The 22,487-nt window shown below is 54.1% G+C and overlaps 1 protein-coding gene across 1 annotated transcript in view; it reads left to right on the top strand.

Moving 5' to 3' along the window:
- The first annotated feature begins 7,882 nt into the window (after nucleotides 1-7,882).
- Nucleotides 7,883-22,487, top strand: part of ATAD1 (ATPase family AAA domain containing 1) — a 32,266-nt gene continuing 17,661 nt past the window's right edge. The window contains exons 1-5 of the mRNA XM_054382241.1: nucleotides 7,883-7,902; nucleotides 11,424-11,599; nucleotides 15,078-15,176; nucleotides 16,107-16,227; nucleotides 21,147-21,347. Of these exons, the coding sequence (XP_054238216.1) occupies nucleotides 11,438-11,599; nucleotides 15,078-15,176; nucleotides 16,107-16,227; nucleotides 21,147-21,347 (583 nt within the window). The 5' untranslated portion in view covers nucleotides 7,883-7,902; nucleotides 11,424-11,437. The remainder of the gene's footprint in view (nucleotides 7,903-11,423; nucleotides 11,600-15,077; nucleotides 15,177-16,106; nucleotides 16,228-21,146; nucleotides 21,348-22,487) is intronic.

The raw sequence follows: 22,487 nt of genomic DNA, 5'->3' as shown, positions 1-22,487 counted from the left end.
TTGAGAAGGGCAACCTGGAGTACAAGAACACTTAAATATTAGTAGGGTGCTGTGGGAGATTGGTTAATAAGCCTGGCAAGCAAGGAAAGAAAAAAAAAAATGGATCAGACATAGTACTCCTCCATGTGGCTGAGAAGATTTATTAGCTAGCAATGTTTGCATCCCTAAACGAGGCCATGCTTCACACAACTTCCCTCTGAGGAGCAGCAAAAAGGCCCTGGCAAGTGCCAGCTCAACTCCATGTCTTCTTCTAAGGGAGCTGCTGAGGTCTGGCTGCAGATGGCTGGAGCAGGAAGAATGGGAGGGCTGAAAAGCCAGGCTTTGCCTTTAAGGGCTCAAAATAAACTGGAACAGAAGGTGGGGGGATTTCCTGGGTGGCTGCAGCCCTCAGTCTTTGCAAAAGCTGCATTATATAATGCCTTTCCTCAATGTGTTTCTCCAGTTGCATCTTAAGATCCTTTGCCACCGTTATTCCCCCTGGGAAGCTGTTCCCAGAAACCTCCTCTGATTTCCACACTAAATATATTTGTGGCTGGTTTGGATCCATTTATTCTTGTGCCAGCATTAGCCTTAAATAGCTCCAGCTCCACAGCATTTACCCTTTGTGCCCTTAAAGGCAGAAATGTCCCTCTGAGCAATTGCCTGACTCCACTAAGCCAGCTGAGCTCCCCTGACATCCCACTCTCCCTCACATCAGCAGCAGCCTTCTGCTTCTGTTTCCTTGCTATTTCTCATTCCACTGTTGATGACCACAATCAGATGCAGCACTGAGAGCAGCCCTGAAGGAAAGGCCTTGGGGGTGCTGGGGGAGGAGAAGCTCAGCAGGAGCCAGCAGTGAGCACTTGCAGCCCAGAGAGCCAAGCAGAGCCTGGGCTGCAGCAGGAGAAGTGTGGCCAGCAGGGCCAGGGAGGGGATTCTCCCCCTCTGCTCCGAGCCCACCTGGAGCTCTGGGTCCAGGTATGCAGCCCCTAGGCCAGGAAGGCTCTGGAGGGGCTGGAAGGGGTCCAGAGAAGGGCCAGAAGGAGGAGCAGAGGGCTGGAGCTGCTCTGCTCTGCAGACAGCCTGAGAGAGTTGGGGTTGTGCAGGCTGGAGAGGAGAAGGCTCCAGGGAGACCTCAGAGCAGCCTGCCAGGACCTGAAGAGGCCACAGGAAGGCTGCAGAGAGACTGTTTGCAAAGGCCACAAATGGCTTCAAAGTAGAGCAGAGCAGATGGAGATTGGATGTGAGGAACAAGTTCTGCAGCAGGAGGCTGCTGGAACACTGCAAGAGGTTGCCCAGGGAGGTGGTTGAGGCTCCATGGCTGGAGATGTTGAAGGGGAGGCTGGAGAGGGCTGTGGGCAACCTGATCTAGTGGAGGATGTCCCTGCTGCCAGCAGGGGGTGGATTCCATACTGGTTTATGGCTCTGTGTCTCTATCCCCTGGCATTGTTCTCTACATCCCAGCTGGGTTAGTTTCCCTCCCACCTCATCAGTCTCTTTCCCTTCTTCCTCTTGGGAAGCAGAGAGCTCCTTGGAGAGCCTCTTGCACTCACTTTCTGTCCACTCCAGCCCTGCCCCTTGGCACATCCACACATTCTATTTGATATTTTTCAGTTCTGAAGGAAATTTGCAGTCTGATTTTTCACTAAACATCAAAAAAAACCCCACCCCCAAAATGGTATTTTTTTTTCCTCCGACAGCTGCAAGACCAAAACCAATTTCAAAACTCTGTGGGAATGAGTCTAAACTTCTGTGACTGCCTTCTAGATCTGTCCCAAAGTAGGAAGGACCCTTCATGATCCAAAGCAGCCAAGGCACATCAAGCACTGGAGGACAGCAGCTGCCACAAATACCTTTTTTTTTTTTCCCCATGACTTCCACTACATTCCTCTTGCAGTCTCTCCTGGCTCCTGCATATCCTGATCAATCATGTGTGGCCTTGTGCAGAAAGCTCCAGCACTACCAGAGGGATGGAGACTTCATGGAGCATCAGCTTCTAGAACCAGTTAAGTCCCAGGTCAAGCCTTTATCACTGTAAAGGTTTGGAGACTGTGTTATCCTGCAGACTCCAAACCTGGAAGTCTTCAAAGGCAGGTTGGATGAGGCCTTAAGCAACCTGGGCTGGTAGGAGGTGTCCTTGTCCATGGCAGAGGGTTGGAAATGGATGATCTTGAAGGTCCCTTCCAACCCAAGGGACTCTATGGATATATGAGTCTAAGAAATGCATTTGGGTTGCTATTAAACACTGACAGATCTGCAGGTGAAAGCTGAAGGCTCCAGGGAGACCTGAGAGCAGCCTTGCAGGACCTGAAGGGCTCCAGGAGAGCTGGGGAGGGACTTTGGAGAAGGGCTGGGAGTGCCAGGCTGAGGGACAATGGCTTTGAGCTGGGAGAGGGGAGAGTGAGAGTGGAGAGGAGGAAGAAATTCTTTGCAGTGAGGCTGGGGAGACTCTGGCACAGGTTGCCCAGGGAGGCTGTGGCTGTCTCCTCCCTGGAGGTGTTCCAGGCCAGGCTGGATGAGGCCCTGAGCAAGCTGAGCTGGTGGGAGGTGTCCCTGCCTATGGCAGGGGGCTGGAGCTGGATGAGCTTTAGGGTCCCTTCCAACCCCAACCCATTCTATGAGTTTGGAAATGCATTTGGGTTTCTCTAATGCTGTCAGACACTGACAGATCTCCAGGTGGAAGCTGAACCTTTGCTTGGCTTTGGGGGGCAGGCAGTGGGTTGGATTGGGTCTTCTCATCCTCCTTATGATTCCACTGAGTTTAAAGCAACTCTGATCCTAAGTGCTGCCAGCCAGCAGCCTTTCTGATCATGGTCCCTCTGACCACAGGCTACCAAGGAGCTGGCAGCCTAGGGCAAAGGTAAGGCACCCAGAGCCCAGGTGTGCACAGAAACTCCACACTGGTCACTACAGCTCCTTCCTGTGGCACAGCTAAAAGAAAATTCCTGGAGAAGAGGGAGTTAATCCCCAGAGGGGAGGTAACCATGTGGCAGGGGATGGAAGAGGAAGAACATGTTCAAACAGAGAAGAATCAGCAAAGGGAAACTCAGGAGCAAAAGAGCACAGAAAAGAATGGCCATGTGCAACAAGCTGCAGCACTACCAGAGGGATGGAGACTTGATGGAGCATCAGCTTCAAGAATGAGGTAAGCCCCAGGTCAAGCCTTCAGCACTGTAAAGATTTTGCAGGCTCTAAGCCTGGAAGTGTTCACAGCCAGGTTGGATGAGGCCTTGAGCAACCTGGGCTGGTGGGAGGTGTCCCTGCCCATGGCAGGGGGTTGGAACTGGATGAGCTTTGAGGTCTCTTCCACCCCAACCCATTCTAGGATTCTATGAAGTTGTTTAGGACAGCAGGATGAAGTTGGTGTTCCAGAGCATGTTCAAGACATAATCAACTCTGAGCATTTTGAGAAACTAGGACCCAATCACAGAGCTGTCAGGGCTGGAAGGGGGAGCTCAAGGCTCAGCCAGTCCCAACCCCCTGCCATGGGCAGGGACACCTCACACTCCAGCAGGTTGCTCACAGCCACCTCCAGCCTGGCTGCAAACACCTCCAGGGATGAGGCTTCCACCACCTCCCTGGGCAACCTCTGCCAGGCTCTCACCACCCTCCTGGCCAACAACTTCTTCCTCACAGCCAATCTGCAGTCTCCCCACTTCTACTTTTGCTCCAGCCCCCCCACTCCTCTCCCTCCCTCACACCCTCCAAAGTCCCTCCCCAGCTTTCTTGGAGCCCCCTGCAGATGCTGCAAGGCCACCAGAAGGTCTCCTGGGAGCCTTCTCCTCTCCAGCCTGCACAACCCCAACTCTCTCAGGCTGTCTGCAGAGCAGAGCAGCTCCAGCCCTCTGCTCCTCCTCCTGGCCCTTCTCTGGACCCCTTCCAGCCCCTCCACAGCCTTCCTGGCCTAGGGGCTCCAGACCTGGACCCAGAGCTCCAGGTGGGCTCTCAGCAGAGTGGAGCAGAGGGGGAGAATCCCCTCCCTGGCCCTGCTGGCCACACTTCTCCTGCTGCAGCCCAGGCTCTGCTTGGCTCTCTGGGCTGCAAGTGCTCACTGCTGGCTCCTGCTGAGCTTCTCCTCCCCCAGCACCCCCAAGGCCTTTCCTTCAGGGCTGCTCTCCAGCCAGTCCCTGCCCAGCCTCTCTCAGTGCCTGGGATTGCCCTGCCCCAGCTGCAGGACCCTGCTCTTGTTGACCAATTTACCCACTCCGCATTAACCTCACCTTCAGGCTCACCCTGGTCAGCTTCTGAATTAAAAAAACCAAACTGCAGCTCTCTGAAGTGTTTTAAAGTATTTTTCAGCAGAGAATTTCTTTCAGAGAAAGAAAACCACCACAGCTGTCCATTGGCAGTGGCAAAATGTAAGCTTTCAGCTTTTGTTGCTCTTATGTCTGTTTGCATTTCCTCTTCACCACAGCAAAAAAACTTTGGTTTTTTTTGAGAATGGGAGGGGAGGAAGAAACCCAAAACCAAGAGGGTTCTAAATATTTCCTTATGTTAAGGGTAATTTCACATCCAGTGATGCTTTCCTACTGCATGGAACTCAGCAAAACTATGTCTTCTCCATTTTCCTACCCCAAGAGGCTAACTGCAAGCAGGAGGATCAGCCCCAAATGAAAAACTGAGGCTGTTGGCATCACCAGTCGTTATCCAGTTGATTTTTCACACCATCCAATTAAAACTCTGCAGAGATTTGGCATTGATAGAGGAACACAACAATTCTCTAGCTTCTGGTCTTATTTTCTGACAAAGACTGGAGGAGGAGCAACAAAGGAAGGGCCTTCTGGGCATCAAGAGGTGAATTTAGGCACTGATAGCTTGAATTTATTGGGAAGAGCTATCACAGAATCCTTTGGGTTGGAAAGGACATTTCAGCTCAGCCACTCCAACCAGTCTCTAGCTCTGCCCAGGCTGGGGCTAAGCCATGGCCCTCAGCACCACAGCTCTACAGCTTTGAAACACCTGCAGGGGAAGGATTCAACCAGGTCCCTGGGCAGCCTGAGCCAGGGCTTGAGAGCCCTTCCAGGGAAGAAATTTCTCTTAATATCCAACCTAAACCTCTCCTGATGCAACATGAGGCCATTTCCTCTTGTCCTGTTCCTTGTTGCTAAAGAGAAGAGCCCAACCCCCAGCTGGCTGCAGCCTCCTCTCAGGAGCTGTAGAGAGCAATGAGGTCTCCCTCAGCCTCCTCTTCTCCACCCCAACCCCCCCCAGCTCCCTCAGCTGCTCCTCCCTCCCCAGCCCTCTTCTCCAGACCCTTCCCCAGCTCTCTTGCCCTTCTCTGCACCTGCTCCAGCCCTCAGTGTCCTTCTGGCACTCAGGGCCCAGAGCTGAAGCCAGCACTCAAGCTGTGGCCTCCCCAGTGCCCAGCACAGGGCACAAGCCCTGCCCTGCTCCTGCTGCCCACACCATTGCTGCTCCAGGCCAGGCTGCTGCTGCCCTTCTTGCCCACCTGGGCACTGCTGCCTCCTCTCCAGCTGCTGCCACCCAGCACCCCCAGGCCCTTCTCTGCTGGGCAGTTTCCAGCCCCTCTGTCCCCAGCCTGGAGCCTTCCTGGGGTGGTTGTGACCCAAGTAAGGATGGCCACCCACCCCCCATGGATGATAATGGAGAGATCATCAATACTCTTCCTACCTAACCAGGGAGCCATCAGGCCCCTGGCCTTTGATCTCCATCCCCAAGTGTGCACCATGAGTACTCACCAATGATGAAAAGAAGATCCCACAGCCCAGACTGGCTCAGCTTAAGGCTTCTGCCTTTCCTGGGGGGGATTAAAAAGGGGAGCGGGTGGGAAGGGCAAAGTGGCCACACCTGGGGTGGGAGGAGACTCCAGCAGAGCCCAGGTGCTCTGGGATTTGAGGGGAAAAAGGGGGAAAATGGGGGTCGGGCGGAAAAGAGGCAGATACGGTGGGAAAGGGGAGGTGGTGGTGAAAGGAAGGGATTTTAAGATCATAGAATCAGTCAGGGTTGGAAGGGACCCCAAGGCTCAGCCAGTCCCAACCCCCCTGCCATGGGCAGGGACACCTCACACTGCATCAGGCTGTCCAGAGCCTCATCCAGCCTGGCTGCAAACACCTCCAGGGATGGGGCCTCAACCACCTCCCTGGACAACCCATTCCAGGCTCTCACCACTCTCAAGGGGAAGAACTTCTTCCTCACATCCAGCCTGAATCTCCCCACTTCCAGATCAGGCTGGTGCTGAACCTGCAGTGCTGGCTGGAGGGTTGGGCTGGATGAGCTTGGAGGCCTCTTCCAACCAGATGTTTTCTGTGATTCTGTGACACAAGAGTGGAGAGGTTGAAGACAACTTTGGATTCTTTCAACTTCTTACACAGATGCCCTCATTTTAACCTTTTTTTTTCCCCTGGACATTGTTCTGTTGCTATATGGACAGTGAAATGTGAAAACTATCACCTCAAGATGTCTTAGTAAGCCACTGAAGACTTCCTAAATTCTGGTGGCATTCCACATGCACCAGCTACTGCGTGCTCCAAACTCCAGCTCCTAGCATCTGACATTGCTATCAAGGATAAGAAAAAGGCTGAGGGACTTAATGCCTCCCTTGCCTCAGTCTTTACTTATCAGACCCATTCCCCTTGGGGTATGCAGCCTCTTGATAGGGATGACACAGGATCACAGATCAGAGGATGTCAGAGGTTGGGATGGACCTCTGGAGAGCTTCCAGTCCAAGCCCCTGCCAGAGCAGGAGCAGAGAATCCAGCACAGGGCACACAGGAACACATCCAGACAGGGCTGCAAAGGCTCCACACAAGGAGACTCCACAACCTCTCTGGGCAGCCTGCTCCAGGGCTCTGGCACCCTCCCACTCAAGAAGTTCCTCCTCCTGGTGAGCTGCAACCTCCTGGGCTGCAGTTTCCATCCCTTGCCCCTTGGCCTATGCCAGGGCACAAGTGAGCAGAGGCTGTCCCTGTGCCTTCCTTCCTGCCCCCCAGCCCTCAGCTCTTGACAGACATTGAGCAGATCCCTCTCAGCCTTCTGCTCTGCAGACTGAACAGCCCCAGGGCTCTCAGCCTCTCCTCATAGGACAATGATGTAGTCCCTCCATCGTCCTTGTAGGAATGCAGAGCAGCATCAACTCCCCAGAATCCAGGAGGAAGTTAAGGACCTGTCCTGCCACCTGGACACTCACACTCCAGCAGGCTGCTCACAGCCACCTCCAGCCTGGCTGCAAACACCTCCAGGGATGAGGCTTCCACCACCTCCCTGGGCAACCTCTGCCAGGCTCTCACCACCCTCCTGGCCAACAACTTCTTCCTCACAGCCAATCTCCAGCTCCCCACTTCTACTTTTGCTCCATCCCCCCCACTCCTATCCCTCCCTCACACCCTCCAAAGTCCCTCCCCAGCTTTCTTGGAGCCCCCTGCAGATGCTGCAAGGCCACCAGAAGGTCTCCTGGGAGCCTTCTCCTCTCCAGCCTGCACAACCCCAACTCTCTCAGGCTGTCTGCAGAGCAGAGCAGCTCCAGCCCTCTGCTCCTCCTCCTGGCCCTTCTCTGGACCCCTTCCAGCCCCTCCACAGCCTTCCTGGCCTAGGGGCTCCAGACCTGGACCCAGAGCTCCAGGTGGGCTCTCAGCAGAGTGGAGCAGAGGGGGAGAATCCCCTCCCTGGCCCTGCTGGCCACACTTCTCTTGGGTCTCACCAGAGCGGGGCAGCTCTCCCCCGCCGTGGGCCAGTCGCCGTGCCGGCGGTGGAGTCCAGGGAGCAGGCGGGAGAGGGAGGGCTGCGCCGTGCGGCGCCGGCGGTCGGAACCTTGTTGCGGGGCGGCAGGGAGCCGGCCGGAGGGAAGAAGTAGAGGACGCTCCGCCTCCGAGCCGCGACCCGCGCTGCCGCCGCCGCCTTCCGTCGCCCTCTTGTGTCCCTGCAGCCGCCGCCGCCGGCCCCCTGTCCCTGAGAGCAGCCGGAAGGGTGAGTGCCCTGCAGGGAAGGAAAGCGGCCGGCCGCTGCTGGCCGCTGCGCTTGCCCCTGCCTCGGCGGCGGGAAGGTCATGGGCGGCGGGTCCGGCCCTGCCCTGCCCTGCCCTACGCTCATCGGTGCCGTCTTCGCCTCACCGCCGTGGCCGAGCCCCGGGCGGCCGCCGCCGCTGCAGCGTCTTCCGCAGAGCCAGAGGCTCCCAGGGGCCTGCTCCTGCCCTCCCCGTCTCGGGAGGCCCCGCTGCCGGCAGGGCGGCCCTGCCCCGTCCCTCCTGTCAGCTCCGGCCCCGCCGGAGTCTACCGGTGATCGGCGGCTCGACCGGGAGCCGGCCCGCTCCTCTGGGCAGCCCCGCGGCTCGGGCAAGGAGCACCGCCGAGTCCTTGAGAGGGAAGGGGTTGCGTTGGCCTGAGGGCTGGGGAAGAGGCAGGGATTTCCCGGCAACGAGCGAAGCTTGCCCGCTGGCCGCGCCGCGGGGGTAGGGCAGCGCCCAGCCCCCTGCTGCTGCTTTTGGTTTCTTTTTCGCGCTGGAAGTTGTTAGCGAAGAGACGAGGCAGGGCCAAGCCGAAACCCAGCCGTAGCCTGACGGAGCTAGACTTTGCTCTTCGCTTAACTGCCCTTCTCCCTATCTCGGCAATCTGCCGAGGAAATAGAGGCTGCAATTCGTGCAGGGTAAGCGGAGCTTCACTGAGGTTGTGCTTAAATTTCCCTCCTGCTAAAGGGGCATGGATTGTATGACAAGTGGGTTGGTTTGGGGGGGGAAGGGGAAGGTTTTGGAAGCTTTTTTCCTGGCTTATTGAATATCTAGCCCTCTTATTTTAATAAATCGGGCTGAAGGTAAGGTGCAGGATCTCCTAGCTCTGAGACACTGGAACAGACTGCCCAGGGAGGTGGTGGAAGCCTCATCCCTGGAGGTGTTTGCAGCCAGGCTGGAGGTGGCTGTGAGCAACCTGCTGGAGTGTGAGGTGTCCCTGCCCATGGAAGGGGGTTGGGACTGGCTGAGCCTTGAGGTCCCTTTCAACCCTGACTGTTCTATGTGACTTGCTTGGATAGCTAAGCAGGCAGGTTTAATTTGTATTCTCTAGCAGATATGCACAGCAAGGGCCTTGGTTTTTAGATTTCTCAACAGCCTGAACACGTAAACCTCTCCCAGCTATTTCTAGTGCTCCACACTGGAATATAGTAGCAAACTGTTGATGTCTTTTGGTAGATGTATCATGGATATAGCAGCAAACTGCTGCTGTCTTTTGGTAGATGCTTCTCCTAACTCTAGCCTGCCAAATTGAAGGGTTGGGAGAGACCACAAGGATCATCCAGCTCCAACCCCCTGCCATGGGCAGGGACACCTCCCACCAGCCCAGCTTGCTCAAGGCCTCATCCAGCCTGGCCTGGAACACCTCCAGTGAGGGGACATCCACAGCCTCCCTGGGCAATCTGTGCCAGAGTCTTCCCACCCCCCCTCTCAAGAATTTCTTCCTCATCTCCAGTCTCAATCCCTTCTCCTCCAGCTTCAATCCATTCCTTCTCATGCCATCCCTACAAGCCCTTGTAAAAAGTCCCTTCCTGCTTTTCACCAGGCACCTTCCTGTCTTTCTCTTTGCTTATCTTTTTTGGTTTTGTGGTGTTTTTTTTTTTTTTTCCCCATGAATACATTTATTTCTGGTTTTCAAACCCAGGCTCTGTCTCCTCCTGGCTTTTGCTTTGGGCACTGGTGGGGTTTGCCTGGTTGTGCTTTCCCCTTGCTCTGGGTTCACAACTGCTAGCCAAGAGAAGGGGGAATTCAAGGATACCTTGGCTGCAGGCAGCCTGGCTTTTCCCTGGCTGACAGCTCCCTTTGGCCACCAGCCAGGCAGCATTTGAAGCTGCCAAAGGGGTTGCCACTGCTTTTGTCCTTGCAGTAGGAAAATCAGGCAGTGAATGAGGAGAGCTTCAGGGATTTTCCAATGGACACTGACAGTTGAGGATGAAAGTAAGACTGGGGAAAGAGGACTCAGATTTTTCAGTGTTTTAGGGTGTTTGTTTTGCCTTTTTTTCCCCCTCTCTGCAGCACACTCCCTTAACTTCCAGGTGCTGTACTTTCTGGGTTTGGCCTCTGCAGCAGCCAGCTTTCTCCCTTGGTAGCTGTGTGCCACATCCAGCATTTTCAGGTATTAATAACTCAAAAGACCTTCTGCTCAGAGCAGGCTCCCAGCTCTTAACCTCATTTTATTCAAAGACAAACCATGAGTTGCTCCATAATGTGGCAGTTGGGAGCTTGTCCTTTGAACTTCCTCTTGGAGAAAGGAGCTCTGTGTTTTATCATACTGCAGAGCTGGGCAAAGGGGAACCTAATGAGGATCAACAAGGGTAAGTGCAGAGTCCTGCCCCTGGGGAGGAAGAATAAACTGCAGCAGGACAGGTTGGGAGGGGATCTGCTGGAGAGCAGCCCCAAGCAGAAGGAGCTGGCAGTGCTGAGGGGCAGCAAGTTCTGCCTGGCACAGCAATGTGCCCTGGGGGCCAAGAAGGCCAAGGGGGTCCTGGGCTGCATGCAGCAGAGTGTGGCCAGCAGAGCCAGGGAGGTTCTCCTCCCCCTCTGCTCTGCTCTGCCCTGCTGAGGCCACAGCTGGAATATTGCATCCAGTTGTGGGCTCCCCAGGTCAGGAGGGACAGGGATCTGCTGGAGAGAGGCCAAGGGAGGGCTGCAAGGCTGCTGAAGGGCCTGGAGCAGTGCCTGGGGAGGAGAGGCTGAGAGCCCTGGGGCTGTTCAGTCTGCAGAGCAGAAGGCTGAGAGGGATCTGCTCAATGTCTGTCAAGAGCTGAGGGCTGGGGGGCAGGAAGGAAGGCACAGGGACAGCCTCTGCTCACTTGTGCCCTGGCATAGGCCAAGGGGCAAGGGATGGAAACTGCAGCCCAGGAGGTTGCAGCTCACCAGGAGGAGGAACTTCTTGAGTGGGAGGGTGCCAGAGCCCTGGAGCAGGCTGCCCAGAGAGGTTGTGGAGTCTCCTTGTGTGGAGCCTTTGCAGCCCTGTCTGGATGTGTTCCTGTGTGCCCTGTGCTGGATTCTCTGCTCCTGCTCTGGCAGGGGCTTGGACTGGAAGCTCTCCAGAGCTCCCTCCCAACCCCTCACCTCCTCTGAGCCTGTGCTCTGTCACCTGGCATCCCTGGATCAGGAGAGCCACCGAATATCTTAGATGGAAGGTAACTTGGAGCTGAGATAAAGTAACCTTTGTTGCTTGGCTCTAGGGTGTTGTACAGCTGAAAGGAGCAGAGGTTTCTTGAGGGGAGGGTGAAATCAGGACCCTGTTGCATCATCAGGGATCAGGCTCTGAGGTTGTTGCTGCCATTTCTTCTCTGCTGCCTGAAAATGAAACTATTTCCCTCACTGCTGCCTGCTTTTCATCTAATCAGCTTTCTCTGCTGGGGCTGTGCTCTTGAGATGATTCATTTGAACTTTATTAAATGGTGTTTAAGTGGCAGGCAGGTGTTTTGCTCAGCTTTAGTTTTTCTTTCAGCCTCTCCTTGTGCTTCTCTCCTTTCAGAGCTGAGGGGCAGAATGGTCCACGCCGAAGCCTTCTCGCGCCCCCTGAGCCGGAACGAAGTGGTGGGCTTGATTTTCAGGTTGACCATCTTTGGTGCTGTGACCTATTTTACCATCAAGTGGATGGTGGATGCCATTGATCCCACCAGAAAGCAAAAAGTAGAAGCTCAGAAGCAGGTAGGATTGGTCAATATGTCTGTGTAATGCTGTCGTGATGGGCACTGCTGTTGGAGTCCTGGAATCACAGACTCACAGAACTGCCAGGGTTGGAAGGGAGCTCAAGGCTCAGCCAGTCCCAACCCCCTGCCATGGCCAGGGACACCTCACACTCCAGCAGGTTGCTCACAGCCACCTCCAGCCTGGCTGCAAACACCTCCAGGGATGAGGCTTCCACCACCTCCCTGGGCAACCTCTGCCAGGCTCTCACCACCCTCCTGGCCAACAACTTCTTCCTCACAGCCAATCTCCAGCTCCCCACTTCTAATTTTGCTCCATCCCCCCTACTCCTCACAGCCTCCAAAGTCCCTCCCCAGCTTTCTTGGAGCCCCCTGCAGATGCTGCAAGGCCACCAGGAGGTCTCCTGGGAGCCTTCTCCTCTCCAGCCTGCACAACCCCAACTCTCTCAGGCTGTCTGCAGAGCAGAGCAGCTCCAGCCCTCTGCTCCTCCTCCTGGCCCTTCTCTGGACCCCTTCCAGCCCCTCCACAGCCTTCCTGGCCTAGAGGCTCCAGACCTGGACCCAGAGCTCCAGGTGGGCTCTCAGCAGAGTGGAGCAGAGGGGGAGAATCCCCTCCCTGGCCCTGCTGGCCCTACTGGCACTCAGGGCTTGTTCTCCAGACCCTTCCCCAGCCTTGCTGACCACCTCTGGCTCCACTCCAGCCCTTCAATGTCCCACTTTGAATCAGGGGCCCAAAACTGAACCCAGCACTCAAGGTGTGGCCTCACCAGTGCTGAGTGCAGGGGGACAATCACTGCTGGTCACACTGCTGCTGATGCAGGCCAGGATGCTGGTGGCATTCTTGGCCACCTGGGCACACCCTGGCTCATCCTCAGCTGCTGTGGGCAGCTTGATGGCAGAGGCAGGGGCTGTGTTTCCTGATGCCAAAGAGATCCACTGCCGCCCACATGCCCTTTGAAGAAGAACTTGCACTTTCTCCCTCTGCTCTCCCCACACCTCCAACAGCAGTCAAAATGTCCTGGAAAAGGGAGAGGAGGGGAAAAAAAAAGTGAAAAAGCCTCATTCCCAGAAAAAGTCACAGGGGTTAATGCTCTGGGAAAAGATTTGGGTGCATTTCAGAAGCTCAAGTTCAGTATTTCCTTTGGAAAGTGTTGAAGGAAATGCTGCAACTTTTTGGTGCTTTGTGGTTTGGTTTGGTTTGGTTTGGTTTGGTTTGGTTTTGTTTTGTTTTGTTTTGTTTTCTTGTTTTGGTGGCCACAAATTTCACAGATTCCAACAGCAATTTTGTGCAACCTAATTCTGGGTTTTCTTTCTTTCTTTTTTTTTTTTTTGTTTATTTGGTTGGTTTTGTTTGTTCTTTTTGGTTTTTAGTTTTGAGTTTTTTTGCTTGCTTGGTTGGTTAGGTTTGAGATATTTTTTGTTTGTTTGGGGTTTTTTGGGTTTTTTTTCATGTGGTTTTTTGTGTGTGTGTTTGTTTTTGTTAGGAAATCTCTACTTAAAAGAAAAAAAGAAAAAATGGCCCCACTTTCAAAACTCAGCTTTCACAATCTGCTTGCAGTATCCCCAAAGCACATCAAGACTGAACCACAAGTTTAGGTCTGAAGAGCAACAGGATTCATGGAAGTGCTGTGGCACAGCAAATGACTTTTCCTTTTAAACTGGGGAGGGGGGGAAAAAAACCTTAGGGTAGCTAGAAAAAATGTGCAGAGTTTTGTGAAATAACGAATAATAATAATAATAAAAAAATAATAATGAGGCTGTATCAGGAACCCTGGGGCCAGTTCTGGGCTCCCCAGTTCAAGAGGGACAGGGAAGTGCTGGAGAGAGTCCAGGGCAGGCTGCAAAGCTGCTGAGGGGCCTGGAGCAGCTCTGGGAGGAGCAAAGGCTGAGAGCCCTGGGGCTGAGAGCCTGCAGAAGAGCAGCCCCAGAGGGCAGCTGAGCAATGCTCAGCAAGAGCTAAAGGAGCTGTGGGGAGGGGGCAAGAGGCTGGGGCCAGGCTCTGCTGAGTGGTGCCCAGGGCCAGGCCAAGGGGCAGAAAGTGGAAGGCAGGAGGTTGGAGCTGAGCAGGAGGAGAAAGTTGTTTGGGGTGAGGGTGCTGGAGGGCTGGAGCAGGCTGCCCAGAGAGGTTGTGGAGAGCTTCCAACCCCCCCTGGGCATTGTGCTGCTGGGCAGGCTGCTGTGGGTGCCCTGCTGGAGCAGGGGGTTGGAGTGGATGATCTCCAGAGGTCCCTTCCAGCCCTCCCCATGCTGGGATTTGGGAATGTGGTGGTTAGTTTTTGGTTGCCTCTTCTTTCCTGGGTTTTTGGGGGTGTTTTTTAATCAGCCCCAGAGTTTTGTTGGGTTTCCTTGCAAGCAGGGAACTCTTTGGAGAGCTCAGAGAAAGGACTTTTTGTTTTTGGAAAGCTAAAAGACAGTGAAGGCTGAGAAAGTTCTTAGGGCAGGAAGGAGCACACCAGGAGGAGGCTGTGGTGTTGTGCCCCTGGGCAAGCTGCTGTGGGTGCCCTGCTGGAGCAGGGGGGTCAGAGTGGGTGACCCCCAGAGGTCCCTCCCAAACCCTCCATGCTGGGCTTTGGTGTGATCCTGTGACTGATCTCTCCTTGGTACAGTGCAGTGGAGACTGAAGTGCAGGAAGCTTTTTGTTACACCACAACTCCATCTCCCACTGAAATGTGTGTGTGTGAGATTTCCAGGGCTGGGAATGAAGGCAAGAAGCATGCCCAGAACTCCAGAGTTCTGTTTAATAACAGCTTTGAGGCTCTGCATCTGGATCCTGTACAAACCTTGGAGGCCTGAGGGGCTATTCTGAAGTGTAACAGAGGTGGGGAGGGACTTTTTAGGCTCTCAGGGAGTGACAGGACTGGGGGGAATGGAACAAAACTGGAAGTGGGGAGATTCAGGCTGGATGTGAGGAAGAAGTTCTTCCCCTTGAGAGTGGTGAGAGCCTGGAATGGGTTGTCCAGGGAGGTGGTTGAGGCTCCATCCCTGGAGGTGTTTGCAGCCAGGCTGGATGAGGCTCTGGCCAGCCTGATCCAGTGTGAGGTGTCCCTGCCCATGGCAGGGGGGTTGGGACTGGCTGAGCCTTGGGGTCCCTTCCAGCCCTGACTGATTCTGTGACTCTATGAAATGATTTCGAGCTGGGTTTAGCTCTGTGTCTGCAAACCTGTCCTGAAGAGTAAACTTTTGTGTTTTGGTGTTTACTTTTGCTTCTTTCCAGGCCCTCATGGGTGTGTGTGGGGGTGTGGGGTGGGAGGGTTGGTGTCACACTGACTCCATGGGAACTGAGACAGGACTTAGTGATAAGAAGCCACAGGAGAACCTTCTGCTGATTGAACTCCTCTTCAGGTGTGACTTACAGAGAAACGTGCTTCTTTTATTCAGACTCCCCCCAGGTTTTGTATCTTCCCACAAAACCCACAGTACTTGCATCAAACATTGGAATTCTTTCTCTGCTTTTTCTTGGTGGTTTCTTTTCTCCCCAGGCTGAAAAACTGATGAAGCAAATTGGGGTGAAAAATGTCAAGCTGACGGAGTACGAAATGAGCATTGCTGCACACCTGGTAGACCCTCTCAGCATGCATGTAAGGACCTGGGTGCTCTGAGGAAAGCCCTTCACAGCTTCACAGATGGCATTGGGTTGGAAGGAAGCCTCCAAGGGTACCTTGTCCAACCCCCCTGCAGGCAGCAGGGACTCCTCCAACCAGAGCAGGCTGCCCAGGGACACAGCCAGGCTGAGCTTGAATGTCTGCAGGCATGGAGCCTCAACCCCCTCCCTGGGCAGCCTGTGCCAGTCTCTCCCCAGCCTCACTGTGCAGAACTCCCTCCTGATGTCCAACCTAACTCTGCCCTGCTCCAGTTCCAAACCCTTGTCCCTCAGCCTACCCCCACAGCCCCTTCTGAACAGTCCCTCCCCAGCCTGCCTGGGGTCCCCTGCAGCTATTGAAACACAGCTCTGAGGTCTGCCTGGAGCCTTCTCTTCTCCAGGCTGCACAGCCCCAACTCTCCCAGCCACAGGAGAAGGCTTCCAGCCCTGTGATAATGTTGGAGTGGGTCTAGAGGAGGCCAGCATCAGGTCCATGTCTCTCTTGTGGGGTAGTCACCTGAGCTGGCCCCAGCCCTGCAGGTGAGGTCTCCCCAGAGCAGAGCAGAGGGACAGGATCCCTTTTCTCCAGCTCTGCCCACACTGCTTTGGAACTGCCACTGAACCTGGGCATCAAGTGCCTCTTGCTGGCTCCTGCCCAGCTGCACTTCAGCCTTGGAAGATCTTCATTTTGCCTTTGGATTGCTTTATTTGTCCTATTTATGTATCTGTGGAAGTGCATTCATCTTAATTAATTCATTTAAACCTGAAAAGGCATTGCTGAGAGCAAAGCTTTTTCTCATTATTTGTCTTGGGGTTGGGTTTTTTTGTTGCTGTTGTTGTTTTTAATCTTAGAGGCCTTGCAGCACTCCTAAGTTTTGTGTTGGCAGGGTGTGTGCTGAGCACTTCTGACACTTTTTGTCCCCCTTAGGTGACCTGGAGTGATATTGCAGGCTTGGATGATGTCATTACAGACTTGAAAGACACTGTCATTTTGCCCATCAAGAAGAAATACTTGTTTGAGAATTCCAGGCTCTTACAGCCACCAAAAGGTAGGAAGGAAATGGTACAGAATTCTATGTTGGTATTAAAATATAATCTTCTTGTTGTTGTTGTTATTCTTTTGGGGTTTTGTTTTGTTTTGTTTTTTTTTTACCCAGAAAGGGAAGAAAAATGGGGTTGCCAGTCCAAAATTCAACCTTTAGGACTTGAGGGCAAGGGAAAAGCCTCAGGTTCTTCCATTTATTGTTTTGGTCTTGCATGAAATCAAGCTGTGGTGTGCAAGTTTTGTCTTCATAATGAAGCAATGATTGCTTTGCAGTGGTTAATGTGGCATTTTGCTGCCCTGGGGCTGCATTTTTTAACACCTTGTAATTGTCAGGTTTTTCTTTCTATACCCCACCAGGCTCAAGGCTCTGGGCAACCTGTTCTAGTGGAGGATGTCCCTGCTGAGTGCAGAGGGCTTGGCCTGGCTGAGCTTTGGAGCTCCCTTCCAAGCCAGCCCACTCTGTGATTCTTCTCTACCCCTGCCTTGTGCTTTGGAGCTAGAGGAGGTCCTTCCCCATGGTCCTTCTGACCACTTGTGTGACACACAGAGCCCAAGGTGGATATTTGCTGCAGCAGAGCCACCTTGGCACAAAACTGAACAGGTTTCTCTGTCCCAAGTGTTGCACATCAGCTCCAGTTCTAGGTGCCCTGGCTCCACACAGATTTTAACTCCAACCCCCTTGGCCTTCCACTGTGGAGCCTTGGCACATCTTAGAGATGATCACCTCCAAGCAGTGGTCCCCTAACTCATGAGGAACAGGAATAGAATCACAGAACTGTCAGGGCTGGAAGGGAGCTCAAGGCTCAGCCAGTCCCAACCCCCTGCCATGGGCAGGGACACCTCACACTCCAGCAGGTTGCTCACAGCCACCTCCAGCCTGGCTGCAAACACCTCCAGGGATGAGGCTTCCACCACCTCCCTGGGCAACCTCTGCCAGGCTCTCACCACCCTCCTGGCCAACAACTTCTTCCTCACAGCCAATCTCCAGCTCCCCACTTCTACTTCTGCTCCATCCCCCCCACTCCTCTCCCTCCCTCACACCCTCCAAAGTCCCTCCCCAGCTTTCTTGGAGCCCCCTTCAGGTGCTGGAAGGCCACCAGAAGGTCTAAGATTCTGTGACCTTACCCTTTGGTAGAGGTGAGCTAGAACTGTGCTGTACAGCTTTGATTAACATTTCTGCAGGCTCCAGGAGGAGCACCTGAGGTGCCACTGTAAGCTTCTCTTGCAGACATCTCTCTGTCCTAGTCCTACAACCTCCATTCCTTCAGAGAGACACAGAGCCCATTTCTCCCCTGGAGATCCCTTGATTGTAGCTCCACAGTATTGAGGCAGTGAGGGAACTGGCAGATGCCAACCTTCCACAGCCAGGGAAAGCAGAAGTTGGACTCCTTGCTGGCTTTGTTTGCAGCCATAGCTGCTGTGGGTCACTGTGGACAAGCAGAGCTTAACCTAAAATCACAGAATCACAGAATGATCTCATCCCAAAGCTCATCCAGCCCAACCCCTTGCACTCAGCAGGGACATCCTCCACTAGATCAGGTTGCCCACAGCCCTCTCCAGCCTCCCCTTGAAGATCTCCAGCCATGGAGCCTCAACCACCTCCCTGGGCAACCTCTTGCAGTGTTCCAGCAGCCTCCTGGACCTGGTGATGATCTTAAAGGTCTTTTCCAACCTGTCTGATTCCATGATTCTGAGTTTAGTTGGTTTTTTTTCCTTCTCTGATCCCTAGCATGTTACCCTCTGAAAACTCTTCATTACTTCCTCTCTCAGTGAGTGGCTGCATTGCATGTCCTGAGTGATGGAAACTGAAACAGTTCTCTAACTGGCTTAAATTTGGGGTTTTGGTTTGGGTTTTGTTGGGTTTTTTTGTTGCCAGGCTGTTTTCTGCCTCTTAGGTCACAAACTGGAAAATTTCTTTCGTGTCATCATTTAATAAGCTGAAGGGAAAAAAATCTCTTGAAAGCAGACTTCCCATCTAGGGTGAGCTCCCCTCTGCTGGGAGCAGCAGGAAATCATTGCTTCAGCCTGGGCATGCCTTCTGCTCCTCAGGCACCAAAAGAGGGGGAAAAAAATCCCTCCAGTGATTTTTCTTGTGTTCCCAGGCTTGATTCTCTGCTCCTCAGGCACCAAAAGAGAGGGGAAAAAATCCCTCAAGTGATTTTCCTGTGTTCCCAGGCTGGTTTCTCTTCCCCTCAGGCACCAAAAGAAGGGCAGAAAACCCCTCCAGTGATTTTCTTGTGTTTCCAGGCTTGATTCTCTCTTCCTCAGGCACCAAAAGAGGGGCAGAAAACCCCTCCAGTGATTTTCTTGTGTTTCCAGGCTTGTTTCTCTTCCTTTCAGGCACCTAAAGAGGGGCAAAAAACCCCTCCAGTGATTTTCTTGTGTTTCCAGGCTTGATTCTCTTCCTCTCAGGCACCTAAAGAGGGGCAAAAAAACCCCTCCAGTGATTTTCTTGTGTTTCCAGGCTTGATTCTCTCTTCCTCAGGCACCAAAAGAGGGGCAGAAAATCCCTCCAGTGATTTTCTTGTGTTTCCAGGCTTGTTTCTCTTCCTCTCAGGCACCAAAAGAGGGGCAAAAAAAATCCCCCAGCGATTTTGTTGTGTTTCCAGGCTTGTTTGACCTCATGTTTTTGTTTGTTTGGTGCTTTTGATTCTTTCCTGTAGTTGTTTTCTTCACAGCTATGTTAGCAAAGCCCTCCAGTCAATTCTTCCACTGTGACAAGCTTCAAAATACTATCAGCTGTCATCTTCAAGTGTGGGGAATTTGGTTAAGAGCTTTGTGGACTCCTCTTTCCTCTTCTTTTTTTTTTTTTTTTTTCCCACCTCCCATTCTCTACATGCTGGTTTGATTAGCAAGGCATAAACTGGTTGTAAGCAAGGCCTGCCAAATGCTTGCAGCAAGTCAGGAGGGTTTAGTTTGCTCATGGAATCATTGAGGGTGGAAAAGACCTTCAAGATCACCCAGTCCAACCATTAAGCCAGCACTGCCTGGGCTGCTGCTAAGCCATGGACCCCAGCACCACATCTCTACAGCTCTGAATCACCTCCAGGGATGGGGACTCCAGCAGTGCCCTGCACAGCCTGGGCCAGTGTTTAGGAATCCTTTCTTCCTGTGGGTTGGACTCAGTGATCTCTTTGGGTCCCTTCCAAGCCCTGACATCCTGTCATGTCCAACCTAAACCTCCCCTGGGGCAGCTTAGGGACATTTCTTCTCCTCCTATCACTTGTTCCTAGGGAGCAGAGCCCAACCCCCAGCTGGCTGCAGCCTCCTCTCAGGAGCTGTAGAGAGCAATGAGGTCTCCCTCAGCCTCCTCTCCTCCACCCCAACCCCCCCCAGCTCCCTCAGCTGCTCCTCCCTCCCCAGCCCTCTTCTCCAGACCCTTCCCCAGCTCTCTTGCCCTTCTCTGCACCTGCTCCAGCCCTCAGTGTCCTTCTGACACTCAGGGCCCAGAGCTGAAGCCAGCACTCAAGCTGTGGCCTCCCCAGTGCCCAGCACAGGGCACAAGCCCTGCCCTGCTCCTGCTGCCCACACCATTGCTGCTCCAGGCCAGGCTGCTGCTGCCCTTCTTGCCCACCTGGGCACTGCTGCCTCAGCTCCAGCTGCTGACACCCAGCACCCCCAGGCCCTTTCCTGCTGGGCAGTTTTCCAGCCCCTCTGCCCCCAGCCTGGAGCCTTCCTGGGGTTGTTGTGCAGCACCCAGCACTTGGCTTTGTTGAACCTCAGCCCTGGATGCAGCCTGGCCAGATCCCTCCAGCAGCCCAACACTGCCACCAAGTCAGCGTCTTCTGCAGACTTACTGAGGTTGCCTCAATCCCTTTGTGCAGATCTTTGCTAAAGAAATCAAACTGACTTGGCCCCAGCAGTGAGCCCTGGGGAACATCACCTGGGACAGGCCACCAGCTGGAGCTAACTCCATTCCCTACCACTCTGAGCCCAGCCAGCAGCCAGCAAAGCATCCACCCATCCAAGCCATGAGCTGGCAGCTCCTCCAGGAGGCTAATGTGGGATGTGGTGTCCAAGGCTTTGCTGAAGTCTGGGTAGACACATCCACAGCCCTTCCTCAGCCACTGAGTGGGTCACAGAATCACAGAACTGTCAGGGCTGGAAGGGAGCTCAAGGCTCAGCCAGTCCCAACCCCCTGCCATGGGCAGGGACACCTCACACTCCAGCAGGTTGCTCACAGCCACCTCCAGCCTGGCTGCAAACACCTCCAGGGATGAGGCTTCCACCACCTCCCTGGGCAACCTCTGCCAGGCTCTCACCACCCTCCTGGCCAACAACTTCTTCCTCACAGCCAATCTCAAGCTCCCCACTTCTACTTTTGTTCCATCCCCCCAAGTCCTATCACTCCCTGGCACTCTCAGAAGTTACTCCCCAGCTTTCTAGTAGCCCTCTTCAAATGCTGGAAGGCCACAAGAATATCTCCTGGGAGCCTTCTCCTCTCCAGCCTGCACACCCCATGATCTTGAGGGGCTGTGGCTCTGTCTTGCAGTGCTTCTGGGGAGCTGTGTTCCACTCTGAGTTTTCCACCTGCAGAGGTGCCCCGTGGCTCTAAGGAGGTCTCCTGGGAGCCTTCTCCTCTCCAGCCTGCACAACCCCAACTCTCTCAGCCTGCTGTGTACTTGAGCATTGCTGACCTCAAACAGCCCCAGGGAAAAGGAAAAAAAGTCAAACCAAAGGCCAAAGTATTGAGTCCAGAGGAAGGCAGCAGAGAGAGCAGCTCTGCTTTGGGGTTTAGTGACAGTGAGTGAGAAGTGCCTCACTCCCTGCTTCTTCTTCCTAGAGTCTCATCTAAATCTTGCTCTTCTTGTCACAGGGAGGAGACCAGACTTGGCTCCTGTGACAGCCAAGGATGTCTCTCTGTAGAGCAAGCAGAGAGAGCACTGACAGCTCTTTGCTTTTGGGTTGTTTTTCCCCTGCCAGGGGTCCTTCTCTACGGCCCTCCGGGCTGCGGCAAGACCTTGATCGCCAAGGCGACGGCCAAGGAAGCAGGGTGTCGCTTCATCAACCTCCAGCCCTCCACCCTCACTGACAAGTGGTATGGGGAGTCCCAGAAGCTGGCTGCTGCTGTCTTCTCCCTTGCTATCAAACTCCAGCCATCCATCATCTTCATTGATGAAATAGGTAAAGGTCCAGCTGGGCTTTGGGGTTGCTTTGGGGTTTGGTTTTGTGCCGACGGAGGTTCGAGGGTGGCTTCAGGGAAGGGGAATTGGAGCTTGGGAGGTCCTGGTGGGTGGGAGGTTGACCAGGAGCCAGCAATGTGCTCTGATGGCCAAAAGGGTCAAGGGCATCCTGGAGTAGATTAGAAGTAGAGAAGGTCAAGAGAGGTTCTCCTCCCCCTCCAACCCTTCTCTAACCCATCCATGTCCCTCAGCACCACACCTGTGCCTCCTTGAGACACCTCCAGGGCTGGGGGTTCAACCACCTGTTGCAGGGGTTGAAACACTGGAGGAAGACACCTTGTAAAGGGAAGAAGCAGGCAGCTGTTGGCTGTGTAAAGGGATGAGAGACATCTCTCCAGACATCCACAAGGAACAGGAACAAAAATGCAACCACTTCCTGCACAGCTAGAAAGGAAGCACTCAGGAATGGAGCAGCCTGATGGGAAGAGGGGACCCCTGCACCTGGGTTTAACCTGCTCTCCCTGAACAGCAGTGGTGGGATCCCAGGTTTCATTCATCAGTCCACCTCAAATCCTTTGGAAGCTGGCACGGAAGGCCCCTTTGCAAAGAGACTTGGTGGCTTGGTAGACAATGAAGATGGTCCTTAGAGGAACAGTAGTGGGATATCCTCTGCTCTGGTGGCCAAGAAGGCCAAGGGCAGCCTGGGCTGCATCAGAAGGGCTGTGGGGAGGAGGGCAGAGAGGTTCTGCTGCCCCTCTGCTCTGCCCTGCTGAGGCCACAGCTGGAATCTTGTGTCCAGTTCTGGGCCCCTCAGCTCAGGAAGGACCTCAGGGAAGTGCTTGAGAGAGTCCATCCCAGAGCCCCAGAGCTGCTGCAGGCAGTGGAAGATCTTCCTCAGGAGGAGAGCCTGAGGGAGCTGAGGGCTCTGGAGCTTGGAGAGGAGGAGCCTGAGAGGTGACCTCCTTGCTGGGGATCAAGATGTGCAGGGGGAGTGCCCAGAGGCTGGAGCCAGGCTCTGCTGGGGGATGCCCAATGGCAGCCCAAGGGGCAGTGGTGGAAGCTGAGCCATAGGAAGTTCCATGGGAACAGGAGGGGAAAGTTTTCCAGGCTGGAGCCCTGGAGCAGGCTGCCCAGGGGGTTT

The sequence above is a fragment of the Indicator indicator genome, chromosome 7, assembly GCF_027791375.1.
Source record: "Indicator indicator isolate 239-I01 chromosome 7, UM_Iind_1.1, whole genome shotgun sequence".
Classification (NCBI taxonomy): Eukaryota; Metazoa; Chordata; class Aves; order Piciformes; family Indicatoridae; genus Indicator; species Indicator indicator.
Note: the sequence above shows the minus strand (reverse complement) of the source record. Positions and strands in the feature narration are given on the sequence as shown.